This window comes from Perognathus longimembris, chromosome 7, assembly GCF_023159225.1.
Source record: "Perognathus longimembris pacificus isolate PPM17 chromosome 7, ASM2315922v1, whole genome shotgun sequence".
Classification (NCBI taxonomy): domain Eukaryota; kingdom Metazoa; phylum Chordata; class Mammalia; order Rodentia; family Heteromyidae; genus Perognathus; species Perognathus longimembris.
Window position 1 is genome coordinate 69,491,788 of NC_063167.1, and position 24,565 is coordinate 69,516,352.

The 24,565-nt window shown below is 44.8% G+C and overlaps 2 protein-coding genes across 7 annotated transcripts in view; one reads left to right on the forward strand and one right to left on the reverse strand.

Annotated features, from left to right (window-relative positions):
• Positions 1-483: 483 nt before the first annotated feature.
• On the reverse strand, positions 484-16,913 carry Ap4b1 (adaptor related protein complex 4 subunit beta 1). 2 transcript variants are annotated; one of them, XM_048351821.1, is made up of 10 exons: positions 16,661-16,913; positions 12,788-13,012; positions 11,847-11,977; positions 11,250-11,397; positions 10,126-10,622; positions 9,430-9,513; positions 6,650-6,753; positions 2,540-2,747; positions 2,048-2,329; positions 484-1,812 (listed from the first exon to the last, which is right to left on the reverse strand). In XM_048351821.1, exons 1-10 carry the CDS (start codon positions 16,771-16,773, stop codon positions 1,385-1,387), a joined length of 2,220 nt encoding a protein of 739 aa, XP_048207778.1. In that variant the 5' UTR covers positions 16,774-16,913; the 3' UTR covers positions 484-1,384. The 2 variants fall into 2 exon arrangements, with proteins under 2 accessions (XP_048207778.1, XP_048207779.1); XM_048351822.1 differs by having other exon boundaries at positions 12,788-12,969; positions 16,661-16,788.
• Positions 16,914-17,527: 614 nt separating this feature from the next.
• Hipk1 (homeodomain interacting protein kinase 1) overlaps positions 17,528-24,565 on the forward strand; it is a 69,980-nt gene continuing 62,942 nt past the window's right edge. For 2 of the 5 annotated variants that reach the window (XM_048351812.1, XM_048351813.1), the window contains exons 1-3: positions 17,556-17,891; positions 19,342-19,507; positions 20,047-20,229. In XM_048351812.1, the coding sequence (XP_048207769.1) occupies positions 17,703-17,891; positions 19,342-19,507; positions 20,047-20,229 (538 nt within the window). In that variant the 5' untranslated portion in view covers positions 17,556-17,702. Of the gene's footprint in view, positions 17,892-19,341; positions 19,508-20,046; positions 20,230-24,565 lie in introns of all 5 variants that reach the window. The other 3 variants (XM_048351820.1, XM_048351814.1, XM_048351816.1) reach the window with 3 other exon arrangements.

The window sequence follows — 24,565 nt, forward strand, 5'->3', positions numbered from 1 at the left end:
GAGACAGCAAACACATTGAACACAATGTTGGGAGGGATAACAAGGCTCAAGACTCTGGGAAATGGGGCAATGTTCTCTAGTCTTTTGAACAGTTGTGGTACTGCTCTTTCCCAAGGACTTCAACGTTCCCTTAAGAGCCATATTCCAAAAGTGGTGAGTGAAGGAGCCAAGTTAGATCAAGTACCCACACATACACACAGAAATATTAACAATATTATTCTGACAGTCTTCCTTCTTTTACAATTCCTTTCTCATGGACTGGGAATATGGCCTAGGGGCAAGAGTGCTTGCCTCCCATACATTGAAGCCCTGGGTTCAATTCCTCAGCACCACTTATATAGAAAACAGCCAGAAGTGGCGCTGTGGCTCATGTGGCAGGGTGCTAACCTTGAGCAAAAAGAAGCCAGGGACAGTGCTCAGGCCCTGAGTCCAAGCCCCAGGACTGGAAAAAAAAATAAATTAATTAATTAAATTTAAAAAAATAGGGAGGAATAAGATTGCCTGCACAAGAAGGGATGGCATATATGAAGGCGAAGAAAAAGCCAGGCATGTGGCATGTGTCTCTAATCCCAGCAATAGAGAGGCAGAGACAGAGGGATGTTCTGTTATTAGAGGTTTTGATTAATCTGTAAGAAGTGGTCAGGTATAAAAAAATAAAAGGACAAGAAAATAATTGCAATAGCACCATTAGAGGTATGCACTGGCAGCTTTGACAGTTTGAACAAGACCCTAATGAAGGCACAGAAAGAAATTTTCCAGAAAGAGCTAAACTGCACTGAACACTGAAAGATACTCTGTGTTAATTAAGAAAGATATAAAGGTGACCAGAAGTTCTGGAGGGGAAATAGAAGGTGTTAATATTGGTTAAAGAACAAATACTCAGAGAACTAGTTTGCTTCTATCACAAGAGAGGATGCTTTGAGAATGATGAGACATGAGACTGAAGAAATACTTCAGATACCACTCTAAGGACTTTGGACCCTAGCCTAAAAAAACATGATTAGGAATACGAGAACAGTCTGTTTACTGAAGAAAAGATGACCCACTGAAAATGATGACCCATCAGATTCCACAGGTGTCAAGCATATTTACTAAGTAACACAGCCTTCAAAACTGTTTAGAAAAAGATTTCAATCCTATCTTTACCCCATCCCCAACCCCTAACCAACAACATCTTTACAATATTGTTATTGTAAATGAGGTTTATTATCACCATTAGGCAGAAGGAAATAAGTGGGTATTTAGACAAAAGGGTCCATTTTCCTACATTTCCCATTCCCTTTGCATCTGGTAATATCTGGACTTAAAAGCCGATCTAATGAGGAAAAAAAACTATGAAATTCTGATAGCTGTCCATCTGCTCAGGGCAAGGAGCAAGAATCTGTTATGATTTAATGTCCCCAACTGTTCCAATCACAGTTTCTAATACAGAAATAAAACTGCTCAATGAGCTCATCTTCTCCTGGCTCTGCTTCACAGAGATCTGGATTTCTGAGTTCTCAGGCTCCAAAAGCAGTTCTGTTAGGAACAAACAGCCACCGTCATCCTGAGCACTGAGGTAGGCTTTCCACGGCTGAGCCCCAACCCTGCTCATTGCAATGGTCTGAATGTTCACTACCTGCAGAGCCATCTGCAGAGTGTCAGGGTGGATTGCCCCCTGCCAAGGCAACACCTGCTGATGAGTTACTTCATAGCTAATCCAAGTCTTCTCAAAATGCTCAGCAGTAAGCTGGTGATTGGGAACCAGCACGAGACCTTCCGAATCAGGAAGTTCTTGCAGTGTCTCCTTGTTCTCCTCAGGCATCAGGTGTCCTAAAGCAGTTAGAAAGCTTTTGTAAGAGACAATATGCATAAGCTACGTTTTTACTCTACATTCCTCAAAATATACAGTGACTCTGTTTTTGGGTTCAGTAACCAAGAATGAACTCCTTTCTTGCTCACAAAGTCTTCATAACTCAGGGGACAAATTGAGATGTAGCTAGAACAATCTGCTTTCTACCAACCACTACAAAAGATAAAGACATAGGTAAGGACTATTTCCTTTTACCTGATGTGGCGGAGGATGCCTTGGGAGGAAGCTCTGGGCCATGATGCTCTGCCCTCTGACACTTAGGGATAGTTGCCCAGTAGGCTTTGCCATACACTGGTACTAATGTGTTGAAGTCTGAAGCCCAGCTATTCACAGGTCTTTCTGCCTGATCCTCCAAAAGTCCAAGAGTTGGGTCAGATTTCGGGCTACACAGGATCCGCTTAACTTCATCAATGCCAACTAAGAGGAGGCGGTAATAGAATAGCCCTCGGTCTCGAACAGCCATATCCTTTTCTTCCTCTGAGATGACACAACAGACTCAGTTAATAAACAAACAAGCAAGCAAACAAAAACCCATTCTATGCTCATACAATGTACAAACTAAAAAAAGAAAAAAAATTAAAGAAGGAGGAAATGCTAAAATTAGCACTGACATTTTCTTCTCAGGTCCCAGACACAATGAATGACTTTCCAAACAAAGCTATAGCCATAGCAAGGACTGTCTCATACCTATGCAGTAATGCAGCAGGCGTCCCAGCATGTCCTGGCACTCGGCAGGGCGGGAGAGAAGAAGGCGCAGCAGTGCAGTGAGAAGCTCCATCTTCACAGCAGGAAATGTCTCTGACTTTATGTTTTCTATGAAGTCCTCTAATATGTATGGAGCATTGGGAATTCTTTCCCCATGGACACCAAGTAACCAAATAAGTGCCTGCTTGCCCTAGAAATGAACGAGTCATAAGAGCTCAACATTTGGCTGCCTAAAATGTAAGTAGAGAATGACTGCTTTTCCTTTTCCTGAGTTCCAGCAAACAGGGTATAATTGTTGTATTGGTCCCCAATGCTACACTATAATAAACAAGAAAGAAATGCTAGTACAAAAGGGAATACTCAAACTTCAAAAATCCACAAATAATTCTGATTCTCATTTCAGTTAAAACATCATGATCTATTTACCAGCAATACATCAAAGGCCTACTACTGGGGTCAGCTGCACCTTTAAGGGGCCACAGCTGACCTCAGCCTGTCCCTCCCCTTCCTGTCTTTAACAGGAAGAGAAGGAAGTCTGACATCACTTGAGGGACAGCTCCTTGGGACCAATCAGGCGCCCCTCTCTTGTGCCTGCCTTTAGGGTATATCTGGGAGGCTCCTCATTTGAATAGACAGAAGCCCTAGAGGTTTTCTCCAGGGACTCACGCGTCCGTGTCGTTCTTGGCGGCTTTGGGCCACCCTGCGACCACATGCCACTGAGGCTACCCGCGTGAGTGATCATGGACCACCCAGGAAGGGGTGGACAAGCCCCTTCCCCCCCCAAGCGAGGGGAAGTCGAGAGAGAGACGAGGCTACCTGTGGCCATCGCTCCCACGTGAGAGCGATAAAGGGCCACCCAGGAAGGGGCAGACAAGCCCCTTCCCCCCCCAAGCGAGGGGAAGTCGAGAGAGCCCACAAATTGGCGGCCCGGCATGGGGCAGGATGCCCACGGGAAAAGCAATCGGAGCTGTCGGTAGCCTTTGGGAAGGATGGGAGTGAGTATTCTGGAGCGTGTGGTACCTCCATCTATGGCGTTGGGGCAGAGCAGAATCAATCCGTGTCCCAAGAGGCCGGATCGGATCAATGGCACTCGGACCAAGGGCCGAGGAAATTTCTGCAGCCCGCGGAGATGGGCTCGCAGCTTCGCGCCTCCGGGCGCCAGGCGGGCGGCGGCAACGGGAGCCGCAGGGGGTCACGGCCCGGCAATGTTCAGGTCTCGGAGAGCACGGGCAGCATGGAGCCGCGCGCCAGCCGCAACGTGCATAGAGCGCGTGGCTCCGGACCACTGGCGCGGAGCCAGGGCTATGGGGTGGGGGCGAAGGCAGCAAGCGACAACCTGACCCGGAAAGCTGCGGCAGCGGGTATTGTGAGTATACAACATGCATCTGTGAGTCTGTGAGTGTTTCTGTTGAGTGAGGAGAGGTTTCCTTTTGTTTTTATCAACCACGTGGTTCTATTATGGGCAAAATAATACCATTTGCCACTGGAATTCCAGAAAACTTACATGGCCAATTAAAAAAAAAAAAATTCTAAGCATGCCTCAAAACTTGTGCACAAGTATCAGTATGTCCGTGTGTGTTGGTAAAACGTGGTTTCAAAGTTACTTGCCTTTTGACTACTAATCTAACTCTAATTCTTAATGTTAAACTGTTCTTTGCAGCTTGTGGGTGGATAAGATAAAGACACCTGTACATCCATATTCACTACTGCACTATTTATAATAGCCAAGTTATGGAAACAGCCCAGATGCCCTACAACAGATGGATAGATCGTGGTACATATATATACACAATGGAATTTTACTCGTCCATTAGAAAGAATGCCATTTACAGGGAAATGGATGTGCCTAAAATGAATCATGTTAATTAAGTGAGGTAAGCCAAGCTCAGAGACTCAAACAGCATGTTTCCTCTCATATGTGAAAGCTAGATCTAAAATACATCAAATGATAAACTACACATTAAGCAGTTAGATTAAGGGAAGATACTCTTAGGGGAGGAACCCAAAGGCATAATGCCTCTGAACAATTACAATACTATTTATTGAAATTAATTCCAGGACATGAAAACATGGAGTGTTCTGGAAAGCAGTCTGGAGGTTCCTCAAAAAAACTAAACATAAACATACTTTATAACCCAGCCATACCACTCCTAGGCATCTACCCTGAGCAACAGGAACCAGGATATGACAAGGATACTGCACTTCCATGTTGATTGCTGCACTGTTCACAATAGCCAAGATATGGAGACAACCCAGATGCCCCACTACAGAGGAATGGATCCCCAAAATGTGCCACTTATATACAATGGAATTCTATACTGCCATTAGAAAGGATAAAATAATGGCATTCACTGGGAAATGGATGGAGCTAGAACAAATCATGTTGAGTGGCGAGATAGGCCAAGAACAGAGACAAATGGTACATGGTCTCCCTGATATGTGGTGTTAGATTTAAAATACAATGAGATACAACAAAGTAAACAGGACTCAAGATGCCAAAATACAGTAAAAACAAAAGAGGACAGCCACGGGAGAACATCACCAAATAGCAAGACCCAAGCACCTTAGAACCCCAAAGATAAGGAAACAAAGGACCTCTTCTGAAATTGTCCTATTATTTTTAGATGACTCCATATTCCTTATGTCATATGAGATATACACGAGCACATGTGAGGGAAGCTGGGAAGAAAAGCAGGTGAGGAAAAAAATACAGAGAAGGGCACATCAGCTACACTGGACACTGATGAAGTGAACTGAAGAACTCATGGGTGATAATGGGAAGGAGGGAATGAGAGAGAAAGAGGGAACAGATGTTGGTAAACAAAAGGAAATATACCTATCACCTGATTTGGAAGAAATGGTTTTATTGTTAAAGTTCATACAGTTTGTAAGCTTTGTAGAGTAGAATGATGATTTTCATCATTGTGAAGTTTTGTTAAAATGTGTACTGTGAAATAGATGTAGTAACTTAAACTCAATAAAAAAAAATTTTTAAATAAGTGGAAATACGGATTGTTAGGTATGAATTACAAATGAAAATCACTGAATTCTTTTCTTTTCTCTTTCTTTTTCTCTGCCAGTCCTGGGGCTTGAACTCAGGCCCTGAGCACTGTTCCTGGCTTCTTTTTGAACAAGGCTAACACTCTATCGCTTGAGTGACAGTGCCACCACCACGTGGTGCTGAGGAATTGAACCCAGGGCTTCATCCATGCAAGGCAGGAGAACTCTACTACTAAGCCATATTCCCAGCCCATCACTGAATTTTTTTTAACAGGTTGGCCTTGACCAACAACACTGACAATTCTGAAACAACAAAATATCCTATTATGACATAGCTTAATGGATATTTGTTAATACTCTTATTTACCTTAAAATATATTTAAGCTATTTTGTTTTAAGTAAATCACTCAAAAGACAGAAAAAAAATCAAGTTTTTTTTATTGATGGTGGTGGTGGTGATGGTATTGCTTTTGCTTTTTGTTTTGTTTCTTCTTTTTTATCTTGTGAGGGGGCAATGGAGGGCACAGAAATGGAAGGAGGAAGGGTGAAAAAATGCAGGCATGATAGTCATGACACGATGGAGAAAAGGAACTATGCAACTGTAGGCAGGAACAGGAGGGGAAAACTGGAAGAAAGCAAATGTACTTAAACCTGACTTAAGAAATGGTCATCCCTATGTACAACATCTTAATAACAATAAAAACCCTCTATGACCTAAATCTCTGACATTTAAATGTTCAGGAGAACAATGACATAAAAGAATGCATACTAAAAAACATGGCTAAGCCAAGTGTCAGTGGCCACTGAGGAAGCTGAGATCTGGAGGGCCACTCACTGAACTCAGCTCTTATTTCCAACTAATCACCTCCACCAGAAGTGGAGGTATATCTCAAGCAGTAGAGTTCCTGCTGTGATCAAAAAAGACGGAGTGAAAGCTCAAGGCCCTGAGATCAATCACCAGTAGTGACACACTCTCTCTCTCTCTCTCTTTCTCTCTCTCTGTTATGACCCTGGGTTAAATTCCTAGCAGGACAAAACAAAATGAAAGCAAACAGATTCTGTGCCTAGAAGTGAAGGAGAATTACACTGTACCTCACTGTCCTGAATATTCTCCTCACAGCCGGGCAGGGCCTGACACACAGCTTCAGTACACTGAGGACACAACCAAACCAGGTCTCGGAAAGTCTGCACCACCGCTACAACACAGGTCAGGACAAGAGCACAGGATCAGAATCTGCAAACAGCAAAGAAGCTTGGCAAGTCTTATGCTCAGATTTCTGGCTGCATTTTTATGAAATAAGGTCTGGCAGGATGGCCATTACCTGCGAAAGGTAGGACACGATCAAAAACTTCTTACATGACTGTTATTCTTGTAAGATGGAAATGAACATAAATGGTTAATACATGGAAAGGAACTTTGTAGAATGTAATGTAGCCAGGCACTGGTGAGTGATTCCCACATGTAATCGTAGTTACTGAGGAAGATGAGATCTGAGGATCAAGTTTGAAACCACCCTGAGCAAAGAAGTCCCTGACTCTTATTTCCAATTAACCAGCAAAAAGCCAGAGTGCCCCGTATACATGAGGCCCTGGGTTCAATTCCCCAGCACCACATATATAGAAAATGGCCAGAAGTGGCGCTGTGACTCAAGTGGCAGAGTGCTAGCCTTGAGCAAAAAGAAGCCAGGGACAGTGCTCAGGCCCTGAGTCCAAGTCCCAGGACTGCCCCCCCCCCCCAAAAAAAAGCCAGAGTGCTAGCTTTGAGCAAAAAAGCTGAAGGAGAATGCCCAGGCCCTGAATCCAAGCACCAGCACCAGCACGCACAATATAGACACACACACACATATGTAAAATAGAACATATTCATGTAAAATATGTAATATATTAATAAAATGAATACAGATATAATGTGTACAAAAATTAATATAAATACATATAAAATATAAATGTTACATGCAAAAGTGGATTCAAAATATGGTTGAACAGTATTCTGAAGACAGTATAAATGGATCTCTAGGGCTGTGATGAGGCTAGCAAGGTGCCAAAGTTGTGTTGTTTATGTAGGCAGAGGCTGGCTCTTGCAGGAATCTGAGTAGAGGCCTCTCTTAAGTTCTATACCCCAATAACCTTGCTGCCTCACCACAGTCCTAACCTTGAAAACAAGAGCATACTGCCATAAAAAGAAAGAGAAGTAAAGATGAGAAATTAAGCCAAGTGTCAATGGCTCATGTCTGAAATTTCAGCGACTCAGGAGGCTAAGATCTGAGGATCATGTTTCAAAGCCAACCTGGGCAGGAAAGTTTACGAGACTATCTCCAATTAATCAGAAAAAAAGCTGGACCAGAATTGTGGCTGGTAGAGAAGCATCCATGAGCAGAAAAGGCCAAGCAAGAGTTCAAGGCCCTGAGTTGATTACAAGCAAGGCTTTCTTGTTTATTTGTTTTTTGTTGCCAGTCCTGGGGCATGGACTCAGGGCCTGACCACTGTCCCTGGCTTCTTTTTGTTCAAGGCAGTACTCTGCCACTTGAGCCACAGCGCCACTTCTGGCTTTTTCTATATATGTGGTGCTGAGGAATTGAACTCCCAGGCTTCATGTATATGAGGCGAGCACTTTAACATTAGGCCATATTCCCAGCCCCAAGCAAGGGCTTCTTAAGTACCCAGTTATCTGTTGTACAGACCCTGTTATGCCTAAGGTCCTATGCTTCTCTCTGACAGCAGCAGGTGATAGTGCAAGGGGAAATTTAAACCCATACATTACTCATTCAAAATTTTTTTTGTTTTGCAGTACTGGGATTTGAACTCAGGATTTGCACTTGCTAGGCAAATACTTGAGCCATGCCCCAAGTACTTTAATCTTCATTTCATTTGGCAGTACTCAAGGTCTTGTGTTTGCTAGGCAGGCACTATTGCTGAGCCATGCCTCCACCCTTTGTGTGCACTGGTTATTTTTTTCATTTTCGGTTGGGCATGGGGCTTGAACACAGGGCCTGGATGCTGTCCCTGAGCTTTTCTGCTCAAGTGCTCTACTACTTTGAGCCACAGCTTCACTCCTGGTTTTCAGGTGGTTAATTGGAGGTAAGTTTATCAGACTTTCCTGCCTGGGCTAGCTTTGAATTGAGATTCTCAGATCTCAGCCTCCTAAGTAGCTAATATTATAAGCCTGAGCCTATAATCAACTACACACTGGTTATTTATTTAGTCATGTGAGGCTTGAACTCAGTGCCTGGGCTTGTCCCTGAGCCTCTTTGTGCTCAAAGCTAGTGCTCTACCTCTTAAGCAACTGCATTACTTCTGGTTTTTGAGTGGTTAATTGCAGATAAAAGGTTCATGGACTTTCCTGCCCAGGCTGGCTTTGAATCATGATACTCAGATATTACCCTCCTGAGTAGCTAGGATTACAGCCACCAGTGCCCAGCTGCACTGGTTATTTTTGAGATAGGGTCTTGCTTCCTACACAGGAACAAACAGGGACCACCATCTTCCTTTTTTTTTTTTTTTGCCTGCGGCTATAGCTAGAATGACAGGCACACATATACCACTATGCCCAGCTATCATGAAATTTTTGTCCTGGACTGACCTTAAACCAGGATCCTCTGATCTCAGGCTCCCAAGTAGCTAGGATTATAGGCATGAGCTACTGGCACGAGGCTGCCCCAAGTTCTTTCTGCTTTTAGTTTGTTTTTCAAATAGAGTTTTGTATTAATTTTGCCCAGCTGGCCTTGGACTACAATCTTCTTACCTCTGCCTCTTGAACAGTGGAGATTACAGGTGTGAAGTACCATAACCAGTCCCCCCAAAATATTTTTGGAGCAACTACTATAAGGCAGACACACTGCAAAAAAAAAAAGTCGCAGAAAGGTACACATTACCTGTGGTAATATGCTCTTGGCGAAGGCCCAGCAACTCTGTTAGAATCTGTACACACTGATCTGTGTAAGTCCTGGCAATGCCACCTACAAAGGAAGGAAAGGTAAGTCAAGCTGAGCCCTATGGCTCCTGCCTGGAATCTCAGCTACTCAGGAGACTGAGATCTGAGGATCCTGGTTCAAAGCCAGCCTGAGCAGACAAACTCGAGACTTGTATCTCCAATTAACCACAAAAAGCCAGAAGTGCAACTCTGGCTAACTAAAATGGTAGGGTGCCAGCCCTAAGCAAAAAAGACTAAGGGAAAACAGGAGGCCCTGAGTTCAAGCCCCAGTATTAGCACAAAAAGGAAAAAGAAACAAAAATAAAATATTCACTTTTCCTTACTGTCTCGTAAGACAATAATAAAATGATGTATGGGAAAGTATGTGGATAGAAGACAACAAAAGGCAATACAAATTTCAAGTATTATAGTTTGAGTTACTTGTATCCTCTGTCATAATAAAGACACTAGTCTTGGTTTAAAAAAAAGACAACAACAAAAATCCTCTTTTCCTTGCTTGTAATCACTAAGCAATTCTACAATGCAAGGCGCTTTTTCCTTGAAGCAAGAGACATTCTCTTCTGTCCTCTGTGGTTCCTCCAGCTACAGTGTTCTAGCTGACTGACCCAGGCTCTAAGGAGAACCAGCAGACACACACCTATTGCAAAGATGGCAGCTTGTGCAAAGTCAGCCGACACATCAGTGCAGTACCCTCGAAGTTCTTCTAGCACCTGCTGCACATTCTCGTCATTCACCAGCTCACACAGCACCTCCACCTTCTGTAGCTTGATATAATGGGGTTCCGAGTAGGAGCAAAAAAATTTCTTGTAGTGGCTGCTAAAGTGACATGGCAAACTATGTAAGATCTGGCGCACATGACAGAGGGCAGCGAAACAGAGCTCCCGGCTCTCTGAAGAACAGGCAGCTAGCAAAGGTCCCTTGACTCGCACAAGTACATCACTTTGTACATGGGGGAACTTTTTTGCCAAGATCAGAAAGAGTTTGGTGGCTCCCATCACCACCCCTGGACTGCTGCTTTTGAGGAAGGTGTCCAACAGATTGAGGATGTCAAAGAGCTCCTCCTCGCTGCGAGGCTGGTAGCGAAGCAGGAAGGTCAATACCTCAGCCTGGCCCCACTGATCTAGCTTTGACATTCTGTCAAAAAAGAAAATAAAAGAGCAATTTCAACAACAAAATCAGGACTACCTCCATACTACTATCCCATACCAGGGAACTGTTTATTATAACAAGTATATAATTCCTAAAATAGGGATTCCATGATCAAATCATTCTAACAAACTATTTAGTTTCCACAAAATAGGCTTTGAAGTCCAATTCAGGTTGATGATACAAAGGCACACTTGTCTAACACTGAGTCATGATCAGCATACACTAGGATCCTCTCTACATTTTTCTTTCTCTCCATACTGAGGATTGAACCCAGGATCTCATGCATGCTAGACAAGTACTTTACCATGACATACATCACCAGTTGCAGATTCTCTACATTTTAAGACAACATAAATTGCTTAGAGGACACATAGCTGTAGAGGAAGGAAGATCATGTCCCCACTTGATGCTCCTGCTATCTCTATATATCGACAAGAGAAACTAAGTCAAATAAAAGAAATTTTCTTAGTGAAGTGTGAAGGAGTTAATACTTAGGGTTAACTTTTGTTTTTCTACTTAACAAAAGGTGTTCAAGACTTCTTAATTCAATCTTTCAGCAGATCCCACCAGAATGCAGTTATCACAACAAAACGAGGAGGGAGGCATCCAAACCTATTTAGGAGATGGTGGGCAATGGGCTTGTTAATGACAACACCGCCCTCCTGTTTTAGGATTTCTTCTAGAGACCTCAGGCAGTTCACAACTACAATAGGATCCTGGTCACGCAGCAAACTGTATAACTCATTTACCAGGGCACCATCTATAAAAAAGAACAAAAATCCCGGATGAAGAAAACCTTCAGTTACAGGTATAGATCCACAGTAATAACTCTAGGCAGATAGAGCTAAGTTCTTTGCTAAAGAAATGACAAATCAGAGCCAGGTGCTGGGCTCTCAGGGACAGAACCTATGCCTTGAATGGGTAAAGCCCCACGACCATCTAAAAAGAAAGAAAGTAGTTAAAAAAAATTACAAGCCAGAACACATGACATTTCCACACCGTTCTAAGTAGCTTACTGCAATGGTTCTCATTTTGTCCCCACCTCCCCCACAAAAACCTCTAGTAGGAACCCCTGCATCCTGCTAAGAGAGAGATGCAAGGCAGTGGAGCCGCATTGCTTTCTGTTAGAATTGCAAGATCTTTCTCAAAGTTAGACATATAATGAAAGCACAAATGAATATGGATGACAGTGAGTTGCACTGAACTGACCTACTTCAGAGTCTCCGTGTAGATTATGCATCTTGGCACAACCAAGGACTGCCACCCTCCTGACATAGGACGCCTTATCCCGCAGACCATTGAGAATAGGCTGCTGGATATATTCCTGCACTCCAGGCATCCTAGATGATAAATACATCCTGAAGTCAGCCTTAAGTACTTCTTCACTTAATGTAGGGTTTTTCTTAGATATAATTTAGATATCTGAATGTACAACCATCAGATCACACAGAATCAAGGAAAGTCTCTACCAAACTTAACAAATCATAATCTGGCTTTCATTTGAACTCATGCTGTATAAGCAAAATAGATTGTACATTAGTTTAATAATTACTTAAACATCTTTACTAAAACTGGGGACTATTTACCAAGAGTAAGAATTGAAAACTTCCTTTAATAAAATCAATAATATAGCCAGGCACTGGTGGTTCACACCTGTAATCTTAGCTACTCAGGAGGTTGAGATCTGAGGATCGTAGTTCAAAGCCAGCCTGGGCAGGAAAGTCTGTGAGCCTCTTATATCCAATTAACCACCAGAAAACCGGGACTGGAGCTGTGGCTCAAAGTGGTAGAGTGCTAACCTTGAGCAAAAAGAGCTTAGAAACAGTGCCCCAGCCCTGCGCTCAAGTGCCACAACTGACAAAACAAAAACACAGTTCAGAAAACCAAAGTAATGGCTGAAAGTCTGACTTGGCGTACCACAGTGTTTTCTTCAGTATTAAGAAGCTCAAGCAAATTGTCCTTATTAAAAATATAACCCATGGCAGAAGACCACAGGGTGAAAGAGGGACTAAAGAAGGTAACGGGGAGTATGATCAAATACAGTCCAAATCTGGTTGAAAATGTTATAATAAAACCCTCCATTTTGTAAAGTTAGTAGGTTCCAGTAAAGAACATGAAAATAAAAGCATCCACCTGAGGACCAAACTCACCGGAGGTTACACATGGTCCTCAGGGCCAGGCCACGCACCATGGGATTTGCATCCGAGCAGTCTTTGCACAGGGTGTTGATGGCCAGGAGAGCCAGATCTGGCTTCAGAGGGGCATAGGTGCACATGTACAGATAAACCAGCTTCTTCTGAACAATGTCTACAGTCGCGCTGGCCTTCACCATCTCCAAGAAAACACCAGACATGTCCAAGCCCTGAGTCATGTGTCTGAAACCAACATGCAAGGCAGCAATCAGTAAAACAGAGCCCCAATCAGGACTTTTATTCATATAAGTTACAATCTCTTCAAAGGATGCACACATGTCTACTTTGTCTTATTATGTCACACAATACTTTTGCTTTGGTTTTAGCAGTTGTGGGGCTTGAACTCAGGGGCCTGGGTGCTGTTCCTGAGCTCGTCTGCTCAAGGCTAGCATTCTACCACTTTGAGCCACAGCTCCACTTCTGGTTTTGGAGTGGCTAATTGGAGATGAGTCTCACATGGACTTTTCTGCCTGGGCTGGCTTTGAACAATGATCCTCAGATCTCAGCCTCCTGAATAGCTAGGATTACTGGTGTGAGCCACCAGTGCCCAGCTGTCACAAATACTTTACACAGGGGTCTGCAATAAACATGGTTGTTCAACACTTGTTGAATTCCCTAGTAGATTCTAATGAAACTGAGCTTTTACATTCCAGGAATGCTCTGAGACATCTTTTTTATATAATTTATTTATTATCGTAAAGGTGATATACACAGAGGTTACATTTACATAGTCAGGTAACGAGCACATTTCTTTTTGAACAATGTCACCCCTTCCCTTACTCTCTCCTAGTTTTTCCCACATGTCTCCACCCACAAGTTTTATAGTTCATTTTCAACATAGGGTCTAGTACCACTGTTGCATTTATTCACCCTTTGTCCCACCATTTCTGTGTCTCCCTTTACCCTCCCAAAGACAGATAAACAAACAAGACAAAGGGAAAGGAAAACAACAACAGCAACAAAGAAAAAAAACCTTGTTTCCACTTCCTGGAGTTCATGTTGATAAACGTTATATGGTCATATGTGCTACTGCACCTATGTGATCCTCTCCTAAGAATATCCTCCTTTGGTCTCACTCTGAATGCTTAGAGACCTGTATGATTTGTCATTTCCTAGTGTATTTTTTTTAACCATCCATTGTGTTTACGTATAGATCTTACTTCGTTTAATATTTTTCCAAGTCTTTCCATTTCCTCACAAATGGCATATCATTCTTTTTGATGGATGCATAGGAAAAAAATCCCATTGTGTATATATACCACATTTTCTTGATGCCACTTGTCTACTGAGGGGAATCTAGGTTGATTCCATACCTTGGCTATGGTAAACAATTCTGCAGTGAATAGTTGTTGCCTTGTTTGTGTTAAGCTGGATAAATGCCCAGGAGTGGGACTGCTGGGTCATAGGGAAATTCTATGTTTAGTCTTTTGAGGAACCTCATACTGCCTTCCATAACAGTTGAACAAGTTTACATTCCCACCAACAGTGTAGAATTCTCTTTTGGCCATATCCTGCCAACATCTGTTGCTAGTTTTCTTGATATTGGCCATTCTACCTGGGACAAAATAGAATCTCAATGTTGTTTTGATTTGCAATTCTTTTATGGCCAGAGATGTTGAACATTTCTTCATGTGTCTATTGGCCATTTTTACTACTTCTGAGAAGTTTCTAAGTCTTAGCCTATTAATTGTATCACTAGTTGAGAGTTTATTTGTGGGGGGACCCTACTTTTTTGAGCTCTAAGTATATTTTAGATATTATCGAGGCTCTTGTCTGGTGCACAGATGGTAAAAATATTCCATTCTGTGGGCTTTCTATTTTTTTGTTAGCTATGTCCTTTGCCAATGAGAGATAATCTTAAGAAAAAAATGTTTCATTTCAGACCTCTAGGAACTCTAGATCAGTACAGGAGCAGAATAAGACTGCCACTAACTACAATAGCTGAGGACTTACACAGAGTATACAAAGTTCAGACAGAGGGAATCCTGAGGCTTGACACTATCAAAAGAGTCAGAAAACGTTTCTTTGCTGCAGTAGTACTATGGCTAGAGATTATGATGCTCACTAGGCAGATATGTTATATGCATAGACTTGAGCAAGAACAGAAGACACTGTACAAAAGGAAATGCACTCACTACCTGACTCATGTAATTGCAATCCCTCTGTAAATCACCTCCATTTTAAAAAATAATAAAGGAACAGACCATTCTGCTTAGTGATGGGGGCGTAAGCCTGCAATCCTAAGGCTGAGAGCTAAGGATCTTGATTCGAAGCCAGCCCAAGTAGACAAATGCTTACCTCTAGCCACTAAAAAAAGCTGGGAGCAGAGGTGTGATTCAAGTAGTAGAGTACCAGCTTGAGTGTATAAAGCTAAGTGAGAGCACAAGACCCTCACTCAGTTCAAGTATCAAATGTTAGGTCTGCCTGGGAATAATGGCCCTTCCTCTCATAGCCACCCCTCCCCCACCCCAGTATTCCTAATTCAGGTAACTGGTGCACTTGGGGACAGTGGGAGGTCCCTGAGGCTTTGAGGTGTTGGCTTCAGCGACACCTCTTCCCTGCTCTCTCCCAATGTATCAATTTCCATTATTAGTTCTGCCCCTTGTTTTACCCCGAACCCCTTTTCAGCCTTTCCCTTACTCCTTGCCCATTTTCCCCTTTCCTTGCACTCTCTGCACACCATCAACATCTCATGCAGGCAGTGGTTTGGTTCTTGTAATATACTCTCTTCTGCTTGAACCAGATGTGGAGGTCTCCTTTCCCCAACCCTACACCAAAGCATTCTTTGCTGGATCTACATGTAGGTCAATTAATAAGGCATTCCTAAGTCTAAGCTTTATTTTTGCAGACCATTTTTTCTTAATTTGAGAGCCAGACCAGCTGTTTGTTAAAAACACAGATGGCTAGGTTACAACCCACCCTACTAAACTCAGAATCAATTGCTAGACTGCATTTAAAAAAATTATGTTGGGGCTGGAATGTGGCTTAGTGGTAGAGTGTTTGCCTAGCATGAATGAGGCCCTGGGTTCAATTCTTCAGTACCAAACACACAGAAAAAGAACTGTGGCTCAAGTGGTAGAGTACCAACCTTGGGCAAAAATAAACTTAAAAATACACTAGGGGACTTTTGTGCATACTTTGTGAATCATATCTGTAGGAAAGTGTTATGAGTTCAGATTTTCACAATGGAGAAAATTCTAACGGAAATGAGGAGCAACGTGACAAACCATCAGTTTTGGTAATAAAGTCCTGAGCTAAAACAACAGCTGTGCCAGTAAGAGGATGTATATTTAGAATCACTCACACCACCTAAAAGTTAAAGATCAGGCGTTAACAAGGTTGGTTCACACACTTAGTAGCCCTGTTAACACAAATAGTAACGCAAGCCAGGTACTGCTCACGCCTGTAATCCTAGCTACTCAGGAGGCTGAACTTCAAGGGTCGTGGCTGGAAGTCAGCCTGGGCAAGAAAGTCCTTGAGACTTTTCTCTAATTAACCAGCAGAAAACCGGAAGTGGCGCTGTGGCTCAAGTGGTAGAGCGCCAAGCTCAGGGACAGCGCCCCGACCCAGGCCGAGGACCGCGGACCAGCAACCAGGTAAGAGTGGGAAGGAAGCATGCCAGCGGTATCTTGGATATACTCTGGGTGAACTAACCCGGGTGGGAAATGCCAGCCAGGCCAGGTACCAGGACCTGAGGCATTACACTCTAGAGCCCAGGGCCTAAGGGCCCCACCGAGCTAAGCTCCGACACGGTGACAGCCGGCACTGCAACACCGGGACGCGGGTCCGGGACACACGGCGCGCTGTCCCGGGCGGGAGGGCGGGTGGTACCTAATCACGCGCTGGATGGCGTTCCGGTAGCGCAGCCGGTCGGCCTGCACGTGCGGGTTGCACAGCGCCTTCCCCAGTTCTTTCACCACGTCAGCCGAGCCCAGATAGGGCATCTTCGCTCCGTCCTCGGCGGAAAGACAAACGGCGAGACTCCACGGCCGGCACCGACAGTGGGCCCCGACCCCAACAGCGGTAACCCGCTCCCGCACCCGGACCCTAAGACCTCTCAAGAACTCTACACCAGGCTTCTCGGCCTACTCCCAAGCAGGGTGTCCCATCCCGCCCACTCGCCGCTCCGTCCCGCACAGCTCGCCCCGCCCACACGCCGCCCAGCTCACAGCTCGCCCCGCCTACACGTACTCCGTGCACCGAGCGCACCGCCCACACACCGCTACGTCCATACGCTGCTAGTCCATACGCCCCGCCCTCACGGCGCTCTGCGCACAGATCGCCCCGCCCACACGCCGCTCAGCTCACAGCTCGCCCGGCACACACGCCGCTTCGTCCACACGCCGCTGTTTACAGCTCGCCCCGCCCGCACGCCGCTCCGCGCACAGCTCGCCCCGCCTCCACGCCGCTTCGCGCACAGCTCGCCCCGCCTACACATAGCTCCAGCCTCTGCTGCCCTCGGGCTTTGGCCCAATCAGGTCTTCTGCAAAAGTCCCGCCCCATCGTTTGCAGCCGCGGGTCACCCTGTGAGCGCCGAGCGCAATCCTGACCCCAACGGGGCGCCTTTCCCCCTGCCCCTGCCCTCCCGGCGCCCCCGCGCGGCCTCCTCCGGTGTTGCGGCCGCGGACGCTCGGGGATCCGCTACTCGGCCTGACTCCGCCCGACGGCGCAGCGCGTGCTACGAGCGCCCGGGAGCGGCGCCCGCCTTTCCTCCCGGGGGGTCGTCGCCCTCCGGCTGCCCCCATCCCCTTCCTCTGCTGGGTTGGCCTGCCCTCCCTCCCGGGGCCCCGGCCTCGCCCCGCATGCCCTCGTACGGGGCGCCCCCGAATCCGCGCGCCGCAGCCTTGCCCGGGCGCGGGTCGCGCCCCCCGCCATGAACGGGGTCCTGATCCCTCACACGCCCATCGCCGTGGACTTCTGGAGCCTGCGCCGCGCCGGCTCCGCGCGGCTCTTCTTCCTGTCCCACCTGCACTCGGACCACACGGCCGGCCTCTCCAGCACCTGGGCCCGGCCACTCTACTGTTCCCCGGTCACCGCTCGCCTTCTGCACCGCCGCCTGCGGGTACGGGCCGGGGTCGGCCCCTCAGGGTGTGGGGGATCCGCGGTCGGCCCCTCGGGGGACGTGGGGGATCCGGGGTCGGCCTCGGGGGATGTAGGGAATCCGGGGTCGGCCTCTCGGGGGATGTGGGGAATCCGAGGTCGGCCTCGCAGGGGATGTGGGGGATCCGGGGTCGGCCTCTCGGGGGATGTGGGGGATCCGGGGTCGGCCCCTCAGAGCTGGCTCAGGGATGTGGTGGGTGGCTCCTGGGTCTGTTACAGAATGGGGTCCCGATTTTTACAAAGGTGGCTGTTTGACCCCCAAAGTGTATCTTTAGCCCAGAATGGAGTGTGACTTCTAACTCACAGAAGTTGGGGAAAACAGTTTAGCCAACGGAATTATTTTGGCAGTTTTACAAAAACTGCCACGTTTCCAGATTTGCCTTAAGAATCCACCTGGAGGGGCTGGGGATATAGCCTAGTGGCAAGAGTGCCTGCCTCGGATACACGAGGCCCTAGGTTCGATTCCCCAGCACCACATATACAGAAAACGGCCAGAAGCGGCGCTGTGGCTCAAGTGGCAGAGTGCTAGCCTTGAGCAAGAAGAAGCCAGGGACAGTGCTCAGGCCCTGAGTCCAAGCCCCAGGACTGGCCAAAAAAAAAAAAAAAAAAAAAAAAAGAATCCACCTGGAGCGACATGGGGGAGTGATAAAGTGTTTGAGATCCATAGGGATACATCTTATACACGTATAGAAATGTCACCCCAGGTACAACTAATGTATGCTTTAAGAAAAATAAAGCGGGCACTGGTGGCTCATGCCTGTAATACTAGCTACTCCGGAGGCTGGGATCTGAGGATCTGCCAGCCTGGGCAGGAAAGTGTAAGACTCTTGTCTCCCTCCAAGTAACTACTCAGAAAATAACTGGAAGTGGCGCTGTGGCTCAAGTGGTAGAGCGCTAGCCTTGAGCAAAAGCTCAAGGACAGCACCAGGCCCTGAGTTGAAGCCCCTGGACCTGCCCCCCCCCCAAAAAAAAAATCCACCTGGGCCCAGAAGGTGGCTCTGGCAGAGTCCTTGCCAAGCATACTCAAGACTCTGAGTTAGTTGGATCCCCCACCTCCCCTACCACATCATCAAAAAAAAAGAAAAATCCACTTAATAAACTGTATAAATATACAGATTCTCCAATCCCCCAAACCAGCCTTTTTCGTTCAGTAGGGAAGTATCAGCACTTGGAAGTCTGGCTAGAGTTTTTTTCTAATAGCTCCTCTCAAGGGAGAAAACTTGAAAATCATTAGTTAGGCTGTTTTCAAATTCTTAGTCTAAAGCTGTATGAAGGGTGGGTGGGAGCAGGCAGAGGAAGAACAGGTTGGTCCTAATTACTACTTCAGGGTGAGTCAGGCCTTGATTGGCTGTCTTTGGTGCAGATTGCTGAGGGGAGACTGTGGCTACTGAGCTGACGAGCTGTTTCCTTAGGTGTCTAAGCAGTGGATTCGAGCTTTGGAAGTTGGTGTGCCCCATGTATTACCTCTAGATGACGTTGGATTAGAGACCATGACTGTAACTCTTATGGATGCCAATCACTGCCCGGGCTCAGTCATGTTTCTCTTTGAAGGATACTTTGGAACCATTCTCTACACAGGTGGGCCTCTCAGATTCTCTCCCTTCCAGCCACTTTTCTTGAGCAGCCGTAACTCATGGAAGACCAGAGCCCTTCTAGCTTGATCCCATATAAGCACAATGACAGTTCAAACCCTGTGAGGAATGTGAGGGTGGAAACCCTTTCTTCTACAAAGAAGGAGTGCTGCACAGTTGAACATCAGGGCTCAGTGTTTTCCCATAGACCCTCTAAGCAAATGCCCATCTGTTGGTAGATATTGATAGATGTCTTCCTTTTGTCTTTATCCTCTACTCCTTGCATGCGTGTGTGTGTGTGTGTGTGTGTGTATGTATGTATATTCTTTTTTGTTGTTGTTGTTGCCAGTCCTGGGGCTTGAACTCAGGGCTTGAGCACTGTCCCTGGCTTCTTTTTGCTCAAGGCTAGTACCACTTGAGCCACAGCACCACTTCTGGCTTTTTCTATTTCTGTGTTGCTGAGGAATTGAACCCAGGGTTTCATGCATACTAGGTAAGCACTCTATGGCTATGCCACATTCCCAGCCGCTATATATATTCTTGTAGGTGATTTTCGGTATACACCATCCATGTTGAAGGAGCCAGCCCTGGCTTCAGGGAAGCAGATCCATACCTTATACCTAGACAACACCAACTGCAACCCAGCCCTGATTCTTCCTTCCCGACAAGAAGCTGCACGCCAGATTATCCAACTCATTGAAAAGCACCCACGACATAACATAAAGATTGGTGAGTTATTCCTTTTCTCTCATTTATAGCTAGTGAATCTAGCTTCTTTGAAGGTTCTTTCTCATACTTTTCAAGTCTTGTGCACTTCTTGCCTTCTCCGTGTGGGTTACACTGAGTGCCCTTTAAATTGTGACCTGCCCACCATCCTCACTCTTAAATCCCAACTACTGACCCCCTGAATCAATTCTCATTTTTCATTCTTCCAATATACCTTCCAATATACTCTATACATTTTTTTTTCTTTTTGCTCATTTTGTTTTTTGGCAGTCCTGGGCCTTGAACTTGGTGCCTGAGCACTGTCCCTGGCTTCTTTTTGCTCAAGGCTAGCACTCTACCACTTGAGCCATAGCACCACTTCCGGCTTTTTCTACATATGTGGTGCTGAGGAACTGAACCCAGGGCTTCATGTACATGAGGCAAGCACTCTACCACTAGGCCATATTCCCAGCCCCTACTCTATACATTTTTAATTTTTAAAATTATTTGGTTATTTCATTATTTTCTGTTACCAGACCCATGTAGGTAATGGCATACACATTTAACTTAGTGTGTTTCCTTGTACAAATGGGAACAATTAAACGTAACTTTCCAGATCATTATGGCAGTTAACATCTGTACAATGCCAATTCAGTACAGTCAGCTGAGGTACTTTTTTTCCAAAGCAGACAGCACAGCTAAAGTTTGCAAAAATACAAATATGTATGTGTGTCTATATGTGTATATATATATATATACATATACATATATCCAAGTATGTATACTTATCCAAATATATGTCAGTAATTCATACATAGAACAAATATAACATGTATATACTACTAACATGTATCAATAATATTATATACAAAGAATAATAGTAGCAGTATGTTCTGCATGTACAGAGCACTTTTCCAGGTTCTAAAGTTATCTGAGCAAAACACTGGGGTTTTGTGTGTGCATGTGTATGTATGTGTGTGTGCGCGCACCTGTGCAAGTCCACCAGCCACTCGCCTGTGGCTTGATCTCAGTCCTAAGTGCTGTCCCTGAGCTTTTTTGCTCAAGCCTAGCACTCTGCCACTTGAGCTGCAGCTCCACTTAGAGATAAGGGTCTTACAGACTTTCTTGCCCCAATTAGTAACCATACTTCTCAGATCTCAGCCTCTTGAGTAGCTAGGATTACCGATGTCAGCCGTGGGTGCCCTGGTATCAGAACTTTCTTAAATGAGTGCTGTGCTGTAAAATACCTTGAGAAAACATGGGTTTGATTATTCCTACTGATCCCATATTGGGAAAAAAAAACACTTTTAGGACTCTTGTTTTAAGTTGCCTTTTGTGAGCTAGTTTAATGAAAATCAGTTTTGTTTTTGTTTGTAAAGTAACAGGTTTAGGTTTTTGTTTTGCTTTGTTTTCTTGTTGGTGGTGTTGAGGATTGAACTCAGGGTACAGCACTCTACTACTTGAGCCAAGTCTTTTTTACTTTTAGTTTGTTTTCAAATAGAATCTCACTGCCTGATGCTGGGGGCTCATGCCTGGAAGCCTAGCTACTCAGGAGTTTGACATCTGAGAATTGCAATTGAAGCCAGCCTGGGTAGGAAAGTCTGTGAGACTTGTTATCTCCAATTAACAACCTAAAAACTGGAAGTAGAGTTGTGGCCCAACTTAGCACTAGCCCTCAGTTCAAGCCCCATGACTGATCAAAATAAGAAAAAAAGATCCACAATTTTTTAAATCTTGTGCCGTACTGAATCTTGAACTCAGGGCCTGGACACTGTCCCTTATGGTTTGTTGTTTTGTGTTTTGCTCAAGGCTAGCACTCTACCAATTAAACTACAGCTCCACTTCCAGCGCTTTGGTGGTTAACTAGAGATAAGAATCTCATGGACTTTCCTGCCTGGGCTGGCTTTGAACTGAGGTCTTCACATCTCAGCCTCCTGAGTACCAAGGGTTACAGGAGTAGCTTTAAGTTGCCCCTCTTTTGCTCAAAGCTGGTTCTCTACCATCTGAGCTATATATAATACTTCCACTTCCAGTGTCTCACAATTTTGCCCAAGCTGGTCTCAGATCTTGATCCTCCTGCCTCTGCCTCCCAAGTAGGTGGAATTAGAGGCATGTACCACTACACCCAGCTTGGTTTTCTTTCTTTTTTTATTTCAAATTTTTATTATCAAACTGATGTACAGAGAGGTTACAGTTTCATACGTTAGGCATTGGATACATTACTTGTACTGTTTGTTACCTCGTCCCTCATACCCCCTCTCCCTTTCCCTTTCCCCCCATGAGGTGTTCCATTCACTTAGACCATACAGTTTTGCAAGTATTGCTTTTGTAGTTCTTTATCTTTTTTTACCCTGAGTCTCTCAATTTTGGTATTCCCTTTCAATTTCCTAGTTCTAATACCAGTATACATGGTTTCCAATATACTCAGATAATGTTACAGAGATAGTGTAGGTACAACCACAGGAAGGTGATACAAGAACATCATCAATAATAGAAGCTACAGATACACATGGTACGTTGAAGGTAGTTACAACTGTGATATAACAATCGTTTCCATAACATGGAAATCATTTCACTTTTGTTTCTTTTTTTGTTTTTTGTTTTCTTTTTTGCCAATCTTGGCACTTGAACTCTGGGTCTGAGCACTGGCTCTGGGACTCTTTGTGCTCAAGGCTAGCACTTACTTGAGCCACAGCCCCACTTTCTGGCTTTTTCTGAGTAGTTTGGAGATAAGAGTCTCATGGACTTTCCTGCCCAGGCTGTCTTCAAACCAAGACCAAGATCCTCGTATCTCAGCCTTGTGCGTAGCTAGGACTATAGGCATGAACCACTGGCTCACACCAAACTATTTTGTTTGTTTGTTTTATTTTTTGCCAATCCTAGTAGGGCTTGGACTCAGATCCTGAGCACTGTCCCTGGCTTTTTTTTTTCCAAGGCCAACACCCTAACACTTGAGCCACATCGCCTACTTGTGGCTTTTTCTGGGTACATGGTGCTGAGGAATAGAACCCAGGGCTTCATGCATCCAAGGCGGCATTCTACCACTAAGCCACTTTTCCAGTCCTCCTAACTTGTTTTTGAGATAGGATCTTGCTAACTTTTCCTTGGATTGACCTTGAACCATGAACCTCTTGTCCGTGTTGCGAAGTTGCTGGGATTACAGGCTCTTGCCAAAATTAGTCTACAAAAAGGACAAGATAAAATATTCTAAAAAGATTTGTTCCAACTCTGAAAGGATTTTCAAAGCAAATATAAACAAAAACATTTAAAAGATTATATACCTTAAAGGTATATAATATATACTACATACATAATTTTGTGACTACAAAATTGAGAAATACTTCCTATTCTCAGGGCTGCTTAACTGTGCATAAAGAAATATTGATCCTTCTGGCCACAAATGGCTCACACCTGTAATCCTAGCTATTCAGAAGGCTAATATTTGAGGGTGGAGGTTCAAAGCCAGCCCAGGAAAGAAGAAACTTTTTATCTCCAATTAACCAGCAAAAAAAACAAAAGAAAACAGAAGTGTGTCTGAAGTAGTAGAGCACCATCGTTGAGCAAAAAAGCCAGGTGAGATTACAAAGCCCTGAGTTCAAGTCCCAGTGCTGGCACAAAATTGAAAAAAACAAAAAAAGACATCCTGACCATTCTTGGAAATTTCTACACAAAATTTTACTAGAGAAGCACAGCTACGAGAGTGCTGGGATAAGACTTGATTGATATTGAATAGGGCAGGACCCACAGAGAAGAAAAAATATGGCAATATATAAAGAAGAAAGAATGAAGCCGGCGCCAGTGGCTCATGCTTGTAATCTTAGCTATTCAGAAGGCTTTGATCTGAGGATTGATCGAGGTTCAAAGCCAGCCCCAGCAAGAAAGTCCACGAGACTCTTATCCTTCAATTAACTACCAAAAAATTCAGAAGTGGTGCTGTGGCTCAGTAGAGCATTAGCCTTCAGCTGAAGAGCTCAGGGACAGTGCCCAAGCTGAGAGTTCCAGCCCCATGACCAAAAAAGAAAGAGTGAAAATTTGAACCATAATCAGGAATAGGAATTTACAATCTGGTTCTAGGTTTGATATTGACCTATGGAAAAGGCCTGAGAACAACTATTAGTAATGTCTCCCAATGTCTTGTACCATAACCATTACCAAAATTCGTATCTACCATCTTTTTTTCCCCCTTGCCAGCCCTGGGGCATGGACTCAGGGCCTGGCCCTGGCTTCTTTTTACTCGAGGCTAGCACTCTATCACTTGAGCCACAGCGCCACTTCTGGCTTTTTCTGTTTATGTGGTGCTGAGGAATCAAACCCAGGGCTACATGCATGCTAGGCAAGCACTCTATAGCTAAGCCACATT